At 40.0% G+C, this 10,896-nt stretch overlaps 1 protein-coding gene across 1 annotated transcript in view; it reads left to right on the top strand.

The window, feature by feature from the left end:
• Window positions 1-608: 608 nt before the first annotated feature.
• Window positions 609-10,896, top strand: part of O-fut1 (O-fucosyltransferase 1) — a 61,526-nt gene continuing 51,238 nt past the window's right edge. Inside the window, exons 1-2 of the mRNA XM_053796402.2 lie at window positions 609-776; window positions 5,023-5,138. Coding sequence (XP_053652377.1) covers window positions 668-776; window positions 5,023-5,138 — 225 coding nt within the window. The 5' untranslated portion in view covers window positions 609-667. The remainder of the gene's footprint in view (window positions 777-5,022; window positions 5,139-10,896) is intronic.

Raw genomic sequence — 10,896 nt, 5'->3', positions numbered from 1 at the left:
TCCTGGGGGACAAGATTAAGGACCCCAATGGAAATAAGTTAGACAGTCCTCGATGACGCACTGACTTTCTTGGGTTATCCTGGGTGGCTAACCCTCCGGGGTTAAAAATCCGAACGAAATCTTATCTTATCTTATCTTATCTTCTAGAGCATCCAGGACCTTGTCATAGTGGTCCAGAGAGGACCACTGTGACAGGAGCTACCTGTTGTAAACCCATGTTGCCCTGGGTTGTGTAATTGATTGATATCTAGATGGGTGGCGATCTTGCTCCTTAGAACCGTTTCAAAGATTTTTGTGACATGGGATGTTAGCGCTATTGGTCTGTAGTTCTTTGCTATTGCTTTACTGCCCCCTTTGTGGAGTGGGGCTGTGTGTTGTTTTTAGTAACTGTGGGACGACCCCTGTGTCCACGCTTCCTGTCCATAGGGACTTCTTGCAGTTTTTGATGAACACGGAGTTCCATGAATCTGGGCCTGGAATAATCACTTTGTCTGACTTTTTTGGGTTATCCTAGGTTCTCTACACATATGCTGCTATGTATGATAATCTATGTAACTGTATTTGTGTATACCTGAATAAACTTACTTCCCCGGTCTCCCGGGTAGTAGTGCTCAACAAAGTTTTGGTGGCCCTGCTTAACCCCAGCGACGGCGGCATCAACAAGGATATGGCGAGCGGGAAACGCTTGATATTTTGTCTTGTGATATTACTGTGTGCCGGGAGCTTTTCCTTAGACATTGATGAAAATGGTTACATTTTGTATTGCCCGTGCATGGGTGAGTGAGGTGCAGCTACAGTTATATTGTATTTGTGTTGAGTAACCCGCCTGACTATGATTACTCTGTACCTTGTTTGAGGACAATTTACTTGCGGTATTTATTCTTTAAATATACTGTAATAATAATTACCTTAACACATTACTAATCGTCACCTTAACATAATTAGTTTTGCATTAACTTACCCACACCAGTCCACTAACACCCAGGTACTTATTTTACTGATGGGTGAACATAGACAACCGGTGTAAAGAAACAACCCCAATGTTTCTACCCTCACAGATGGATCTATAATTTCCTAACAAATAGAACACAAAAAGTAGCAGTAAACAGAGTAAAAGCTGAGGTGGCTACCATGAAAAGCTCTCTTCCACAAGGCACAGTACTCGCTCCTGTCCTGTTCCTCATCCTCATATCTGACATAGACAGGGATGTACATCACAGCGCCGTGTCTTCCTCTGCAGATGACACCCAAATTTGCATGACAGTGTCCTCCATTGAAGACGCTGCAAGGTTCCAGGTGGACATCAACCAAATCTTTAAATGGGCAGCAGGAAACAATATGAAGTTCAACAATAAGAAATTTCAATACCTGGAGTTTACCTGGAGAGAGTTTCGGGGGTCAACGCCCCCGCGGCCCGGTCTGTGACCAGGCCTCCTGGTGGATCAGTGCCTGATCAACCAGGCTGTTGCTGCTGGCTGCACGCAAACCAACGTACGAGCCACAGCCCGGCTGATCAGGAACTGACTTTAGGTGCTTGTCCAGTGCCAGCTTGAAGACTGCCAGGGGTCTGTTGGTAATCCCCCTTATGTGTGCTGGGAGGCAGTTGAACAGTCTCGGGCCCCTGACACTTATTGTATGGTCTCTTAACGTGCTAGTGACACCCCTGCTTTTCATTGGGGGGATGGTGCATCGTCTGCCAAGTCTTTTGCTTTCGTAGTGAGTGATTTTCGTGTGCAAGTTCGGTACTAGTCCCTCTAGGATTTTCCAGGTGTATATAATCATGTATCTCTCCCTCCTGCGTTCCAGGGAATACAGGTTTAGAAACCTCAAGCGCTCCCAGTAATTGAGGTGTTTTATCTCCGGAAATTAAAACTATACTGGAGTATAAAACAAATTCCAACCACACAATAGAGCAAAAAACTAATGTTAAAGACCTGGGAGAGATAACGTCAGAGGATCTCACTCTCAAAGACCATAGCATTGTATCAATCGCATCTGCTAGGAAAATGACAGGATGGATAATGAGAACCTTCAAAACTAGGGATGCCAAGCCCATGATGACACTCTTCAGGTCATTTGTTCTATCTAGGCTGGAATATTGCTGCACACTAACAGCACCTTTCATGGCAAGTGAAATTACTGACCTAGAAAGTGTACAGAGAACCTTCACAGCACACATAACTGCAATAAAACACCTCAGTTACTGGAAAATTCTTGAAGTTCCTCAACCTGTACTTCCTAGAATGCAGGAGGGAGAGATACATGATTATATACACTTGGAATTTCCTAGAGGGATTAGTACCAAACTTGCACACGAAAATCACTCCCTATGAAAGCAAATGACTCGGCAGACGATGCAACATCCCCCCAATTAAAAACAGGGGTGCCACTGACATGATAAGAGTCAACACAATAAGTGACAGGGGCCTAAGACTGTTCAACTGCCTCCCAGCATACATAAGGGGGATTACCAATAGATTACCAATAGAAGGCACCGGACAGGCATCTGAAGTTGGTACCTGAGCAGCCGGGCTGTGGTTCGTACGTCGAGTTGCCTGCAGCCAACAGTAACAGCCTGTTTGATCAGGCCCTGATCCACCATGAGGCCTCGTCACAGACTGGGCCGTAGGGGCATTGACCCCTGAAACCCTCTCCAGGTCGCTGGAGAGGGTTTCACCCTAGCCGTGTGAAGCGAGAGCTTTAACCACCAGGCCACAGGACACCGTACATGTGCCGCATCCGAGTATCTTCACTATGTAAATGTTTCATCATTCAGAGGCTTTTTCAATACAGTACAAGGACATAATGTGAAAACTGTATTATTATGTAAGTTTATTCAGGTACACATACACAAATACAGTTACATAAATTGTCATACATAACAGTGTATGCTTAACAATTTGCAAACAGACAAAATTATTTACAAACATTGAGTCCTGCTGTGGACATAGATACAATGTTTGTAAATAACAGTTTATGTGTAGGTTACCTAGGATAACCCATAAAAGTCAGACAAAATGGCTTATTTCCATTGACTTACTATTAATGTGATCAAAACTAAGCACTATTTCTCCAGGGTCATGCAAAGACTGTAGAACTATGTAGAGAAGACAGTGGAATGCGAGGTATAGTAATCAGTTCCTCAGCTTAGGATCAGGTGATGAGCGCCGTTGTCTTGAAGAATGTGAATCACAGGCAGGAAGATTGGTGCTTATATACTAGTCAGATGAGATGCAGCAGTTGAAGGCATTGTCACGGGCAGGTGAGATTTCAAAATGGAATTAGGTCATGCCCAAGAGTTGGACTTGTGACCAGACCAGTCCTACCCTAACCTTGGACCAGACACAGCCAGTCCTACCCTAACCTGGGACCAGCCATAACCAGTCCTACCCTAGCCTTGGACCAGACACAACCAGTCCTACCCTAACCTTGGACCAGACATAACCAGTCCTACCCTAACCTGGGACCAGACAGAACCGTCTTACCCTAACCAGGGACCAGACACACCCAGTCCTGCCATACTCTGTGAATAGACCATTTCTTCCCAAACCTGTGACTAGACCACACTAGACCAGCTCTTAACTTGTGAACAAACAAGCACAGCTATATGTTTGTTTTATGTTTACTATACAGTGGACCCCCGCATAACGATTACCTCCGAATGTGACCAATTATGTAAGTGTATTTATGTAAGTGCGTCTGTACGTGTATGTTTGGGGGTCTGAAATGGACTAATCTACTTCACAATATTTCTCATGGGAACAAATTCAGTCAGTACTGGCACCTGAACATACTTCTGGAGTGAAAAAATATCGTTAACCGGGGGTCCACTGTATATGGTTTCCACATATTTTGATAAGTATGATTCAGCAGAGTAGGGACATGATACCTAAGAGATGTGCTAAGTAAAATGCAGTGGTAAAGGAAGACTTTTTTCAGATTAGTAACCCCTGAGGGTTACTAACTTAGGAAAACCAAGCAGTGTAACACATTTTTATTAGGGTGCTTAAGTCCTTTCCTAGGATGCAGTATGTATCAGTTAATTAAGCTTTAGGTATCTGTTTATTGCAGGTAGAACCTTGACAGCACATGTTAGGAGACTTAATGAATGTACAACAATGCATGCAACCATATGACCTGTCTTTGTAATACTCACTTGTGCTTTATAGTAATCTGTTTACATTAATGTTTTATCACTGATTTCATCATTGCTTAGTTAATCTTAAGTTAATTTTAAGCCAGCCCGTAATGCTATGCATAGTATAAGTGGCTTTGGTATGCTGCTCTTATCTGTATTTTTTTGTACCTCTGTATGTGTGCTCAAATTGTTAATAAATAAATAAATAAATAAATAAATAAATAAATTGCACCCTGCCTAGGATTTGACTCGTATCCTTTCAGTCATGAGCTAAAGGCTTTACTAATATGCAGTGAGGTACCAGTATTGTACATATGTAATTACAATAATGCGGAACAATGCTGCCCACATTAATATTTTCTTTTTTATGATGAGTGTGAAATTAAAGTTTAGGGGGACCACCTTACATTTCAAATGCTGAGTTTAAATTTTGTGCAATGGCTTCCATTTCATGTTTTATTTTATTATTTGGTTTATTGTACCTGTAAGTATGGGCCAATATATTCTTACTTGTGTATACTGTACGTAGGGTTAGGGTTGTAGATTTGTTATCTAGGATAACTCGGCAAAACTTTATTGCGATATATTATTGAGGATCCCTCCTAAGATTCCACTTAAAACAATAAAGTAACACCAAGGTACAGTACCTATTTACTGCTAGATAAATATGGCCAACAGGTTTAAGGAGACATGCCCATTGCCCATACAACTTGCCTTTCCTGGGAATTGAGCATGGGTCCTTTAAGTTGTGACCAAGCACTGTACTACTGAGCTACAGGTCTTCTATAATTATATACAGTTACTTTGCTATGGTTTTCTCTTTTTAGGGTAAAGGTCCGGGTTTCAAATAAAGTAATACAAACTAAATCAGAATTTTCTTGCAGGTCGATTTGGAAATCAAGCCGACCATTTCTTGGGTGCCCTTGGATTTGCCAAAGGTCTAAACCGCACCCTTGTATTGCCACCATGGGTTGAGTATAAGCCAGGAGTAACAAGATCGGTAAGGGAAAATATTTATGGTTGTGGTTCAAGAGTAAGCCTGAAAAGTTTTCAAGTATCAGTTGTAATCATCCTCAGTGCCACCACTGCTACAGTGGTCTGTATAGTACAATGTAACACTGTATCCCTTCTTTTTTTTGTAGTTTGGAGCACCTGTTTGGAATGAAGACCCAAATTTTAATTCTAAGTTCTAGAAGACAAAGACACACTTTGGATGATTAACCTTGGATAACCTCTGGATAACACAGGAATGTCAAACAGAGTGGATTATTTTTTTATTTGAGCCTTTACACTTTTTCTCCTAGAATGTAACTCACAGTATCTGATTATACACCAGAAGAGCTGGCTGTTTACTGCTAGGTGAATATCTACACTATACTGCCAAGTAAAAAAGGGACAGCAGATGTAAGAAGTAGCCCATAAGTCTCAGTACCCTAGGGGACTGAACCCATATTCTCTTTGTAATGTGAATATTCTATTACTGAACTACAGGTCACATTGCAATGGTGAACTAGCAGCGTACATCCTTTCAGATTTATACAGTACTTCATAAGAGGCATTTCTTGTGGGAAAGTCAGTTTGCTTCTGGAGTGAAAAAATATCGTTAACCGGGGGTCCACTGTACAGTACTTCATAAGAGGCAGGAAAGTCTTTGCTTCTTAAAATTTTTATTACACTTGGTAATTATTGATACGTATTTCAGTGAATATTCAGTCACCATCATCAGAGTTTTTTCTCTCTGGAAACAGACATTCTAATGTCAAATCTAAAACTAAAAAAAAAAAAATACAGTCTACATTTCCAAAAGATGAAAACAGACCAGTCAGGAGGTCAACAACAGCTATAGGTAGGTTACCTGTAGGCTACCTGTCAATGGTTTCAGGGGTCATCACCCCCACAACCTGTCTCAGACCAAGCCTCCCAGTTGCTGGCCTGGTCAACCAAGCTGTTGAAGCTACTGTAGCTGCACGTAGACCAACATCAGCACTACAGCCCTGCTGATCAGGAATTAATTTGAGGAGCTTAAAGAGTTCTCTCTTGAAGTTGGTAATTTTCCTTATGCATGAGAGGAATGTGTTGACAAGTCCTGGTCTCTTTACACATTTCAGAAATTGATTTCCATGAGATTGCTGTACACAGCTTTCCCCTCAAGGGAGGTTCCTTAATGCTGGTGAGGGGCTCTTGATCTAGGGAATTGGATCTGTGCTCCGGTTCCCTGAATTGAGCCTGAATGCCTTCCATTACCCCCTCCCAGATGCACTGTATAATCCTACGGGTTTAGCACTCCTCCATGATTATAATAATTATAATGATGTACACAGCTTCAACTTCACTATTGCAGGTATCACTGACACATTGACTGATGTTGTTGGAGGTTATAGATTTACGTATACTGTATATACACACGATCATGTTGTTTATGGAATTGATGATGGTGGTGATAATGCAGATGGTGGTGTGTTGCTGAAGGTGGTAATGGAGGTAGTGGTGATAATGGAGGTGATTGTAATTGAGGTGACAGTGATAATGGAGGTGGTGGTGGTGATAATGGAGGAGGTGGTGGTTGTGCCACCACCCACCACCACCACAACCTTGTCCTACCAGATACAAAACTGTAGTAAGTTTCACCTTAAGGTGACATTATCATCAACATCAACACCTGTTGTAAATTCTATGATAAATTTACATAATGATGATTTAGACTAACAAACTTTAGGCAGTCAACATTAACCTGTCAGGTATTATTGTCTTTAACATATATTACTGCTGTAATTGTTTATGTAGTTTCTATTTCTGTATTAAATGCATTACTGCCAAGGGAATTTAATTTCTACTTGTGTTTTTTAACATATTACTGTTAATTGAGTTTTGCTAAATGGGCCTTGGGTGACAGTCCCTCATCTCTTCATAAAAATCCGCTTTTCACACACTACCAGAATTGATCATTTGTTGATACCAGTGGCTCAGTTGTATTGTCTAGGCTAGGTGTGTGATACTCCCTATGAAATGCCATAAAAATAAAATTGCTGCTCTTATATTTTTTCCAGATTCATGGCTTCTACTAAGACCTGCTGTTTGGTACTTATTATGTATTGTTCACACTTTCATTGTTTTCTCACATTTACAATATAATGTACTGTATGTCCACCTTATTGACCTCTATCTCCTTTCTCTCTTTCCATTCTACTGTTCTTACCTTTGTTCTCTATTACATGTGTTACGCAAAAATGCATTACCTTATCATTTTGTCATCCATCATTGCACATGACCATACCTCAGTACAGTAATGCCTTCTTCATAGACTTTTATATTCCAATCCTTTTCTTTCCATAACAATGTTGTATTTTACTGTTTACCCACGTAAAACCACACTTGCTTCTCATATGGTCCATCACTATTGCAACGAGTCTTGACCTTTCCTGCTACTGCCACATCAGTGTTTCATACCCATACATCAGTTGCAACAAGTACTCTTTCATGCAACATTCTATTTGCATCATCGTCTGCTCTTACTAATCAGAACTTTTGTTGCACCAGCCTTTTTTTCCTTTTTCTTCCCTATCTTGGGCTGACTAGTTCCTTTTTTAACTTCACTTACATTGATGTATCTTTTTTAATTTTACATATGAAGTAATTAAGTTCAGTAAATTCCAGTCTCCCTTTATTTACACAAATGTCAAAAAATTTGCTACTTTTAATTTACTTTTAATTGCAATTAACTTGAATCGTCTTCTCTTGACACACATTTGCAAAGGTTTCGTCTATCCAAAGTTGGTAGTACAGTAAACCCTGACTATAACAGATCCCAATATAAACTTAAAATTTAGGGCAAAAAATCAACTGAGTAAATTGTTCAGTTTATAAACCCTTGATATATTGGACTCCAAAATAACAGACTCTTATAATTACAGAATGGTCAGAATTCGCTAGATAGATTGTACTTATAACTCCTTTATTTTCAGTGTTTATTGAAGTATATTTGTATACAGTATACACATATACTGTACTTTAGTGTATTTTATTGCCATTTTATTTAACATTATTCTGATTTAATGGACACCTGGATAATCATCTCTTATTAGTCCATAATATCGAAGGTTTACTGTTCTGTATAGTGTTAGATAGCAACCATCTAGTTACATAAAGTATGAGAGGGAACCATGTTAAACAGTGTGCACTCTGGTATGATTGCTGGTATTTTTGTCTCATAAATGTGTAAGGTGGCATGTAAATATAACACATGTTGTACTTTCATTATACATTTATATTTGTTGTACTGTGTGTGTTTCTTAATATTTCTTGGTCTATAAATATTTCCTTTCCAGGTTACAAGGCCTGGCTTTAGACTAGACAGTGGAAAGTGATTGCCCAGAACCATTAGCAGATAGATATGAAAGATGTTACAAATATATATTTCTCTACAAAAGAAGTATTTTAATTTTAACTCATGCTTAATATGTTTTGTTTTTCTATCATGTACAACACTATGTTTTCATCCCCCTTGCTGATGCTGGCTTACCTTAACCCAATGGTGGGGTTTGAGCAGTTTGTACCTAAGGATCAGGGCCAAGTCTCTGTGAGGGATAACAATTTTCCTATGAAGTTCTTGCTTGATTAAGAACCCAGCATCTCATTCATTCATTATAAGTGTTGGGGCTGTTTGTCCTTTTGTCTAACTTTACTAACAAGGCTGATGACACAAAATAATTTTGAATATTTATATAGATTGTGGAATGTGAAAAATAGATCTGAATAGTTTTACTTGTAGGTTTGTGTAAATGGGAATAAATTATTCACTCAGTAGAGTGAAAAAGTGATGTGAGAGACTTAGGAGGGATAATGTTGTGTTAGAAGATTTCACATTCAAGGAGCATAACAATGTTGTTACTTTTTATTATTTTTATTAACACATCAGCCGATTCCCACCAAGGCAGGGTGGCCCGAAAAAGAAAAACTTTCATCATCATTCACTCCATCACTGTCTTGCCAGAGGGGTGCTTTACACTACAGTTATGTAACTGCAACATTAACACCCCTCCTTCAGAGTGCACACACTGTACTTCCCATCTCCAGGACTCAAGTCCGGCCTGCCAGTTTCCCTGAATCCTTTCATAAATGTTACTTTGCTCACACTCCAACAGCACATCAAGTATTAAAAACTATTTGTCTCCATTCACTCCTATCAAATACGCTCATGCACGCTTGCTAGAAGTCCAAGCCCCTCGCACACAAAACCTCATTTACCCCGTCCCTCCAACCCTTCCTAGGCCAACCCCTACCCCGCCTTCCCTACGAATTCTCTGCATTATATTCACACCACACATTGCCCTCAGACATGACATCTCCACAGGGAAAACTGATAGACTGGATAACTGCAACTTTCAAATTAACTAGATAACTGCAACTCAAAATTTCTGATTTCAGACAGCACACCCTCCATTTTCAAAGAACTAAACCTTTGCTTTTAATATAACACAATCAGATACTTCAGCAGTATGCTCCTACCCTTTTCTATATGATAATTACACCTTAGGAACAAAATCTAGCTATGTTTCCCTGTCATATACCATCAAACAGGATAGGGTTCATACAGGGTGTTGAAATTTGTCAGTCTGAGCTGGGAACTTCAGCAATGCAATGAGGATATCATAAAAGATATCATTGAGTATTTCAGCAAGGGTTCATCAAGTATGGGAGCTTAAAAGGTTTCCTTCCAGCATAACTGGAGTTACTATCACCTAAAAATTGCCATCTCTAAGGATAGTCTATCCTGTATATGGGGAAATTAAATTTTTATGAAGATATCTCCATCATTAGGGGTAGTAGGTTGGTAGATAGCAACCGCTCAGGGAGGTTCTACCGTCCTGCCAAGTGAGTGTGAAAGGGAAGCCTGTTATTGTTTTACATAATGGTAGGATTACCGGCGTCTTTTCTGTCTTGAAAACGTGCAAGATTTTAGGTATCTCTTGCTACTTCTACTTAACACTTAGGTCACACTACACATGCATGTACGTACAAGCATATATATACATACCCCTCTGGGTTTTCTTCTATCTTACTAGTTCTTGTGTAAGAATGGTATATAATACCGACAAGATGAAATTAAGACACATGTGCAACATCTGGGTATCTTTATTGTAGATGTTTCAGATAAAGCCACTGGATGGCAAAATGTCTACAATAAAGATACCCAGATGTTGCACATGTGTCTTAATTTCATCTTGTCGGTATTATATACCATTCTTACACAACTTGTCAGACACTGCAACATCATGGAATCTTGATTCTGAGGACATGTACATAACCTTCACGACTACGACAACTACTACAACTAACCCATCTCTTTGGGAAGGACCTACTTCCACTGGGGAATCCCGCCTACCAGTGACTATGCCCTCGTCTGCTACACCTGACGTTACTATATAAGTGCCAGGCTCCTTTCTTCTGCTTCAGAATCTCCACGACTATGGTGCTCTTCGCACCTACTCCTAGGTTGAGGGACTGATTACCTCATCTTCTGTACATAGTTCTACTGTCTTCAAGTTATGTCCTAGAATTTGTATTGATAAAGCCACTGGATGGCGAAACGTCTACAATAAAGATACCCAGATGTTGCACATGTGTCTTAATTTCATCTTACTAGTTCTTGTTCTTGTTTATTTCCACTTATCTCCATGGGGAAGTGGAACAGAATTCTTCCTTCGTAAGCCATGCATGTCGTGAGAGGTGACAAGGATACCAGGAGCAAGGGACTAATA

Source organism: Cherax quadricarinatus, chromosome 83, assembly GCF_038502225.1.
Source record: "Cherax quadricarinatus isolate ZL_2023a chromosome 83, ASM3850222v1, whole genome shotgun sequence".
NCBI lineage: Eukaryota > Metazoa > Arthropoda > Malacostraca > Decapoda > Parastacidae > Cherax > Cherax quadricarinatus.
The sequence above is the reverse complement of the archived record's forward strand: the minus strand, read 5'-3'. Positions and strand labels throughout refer to the sequence as shown.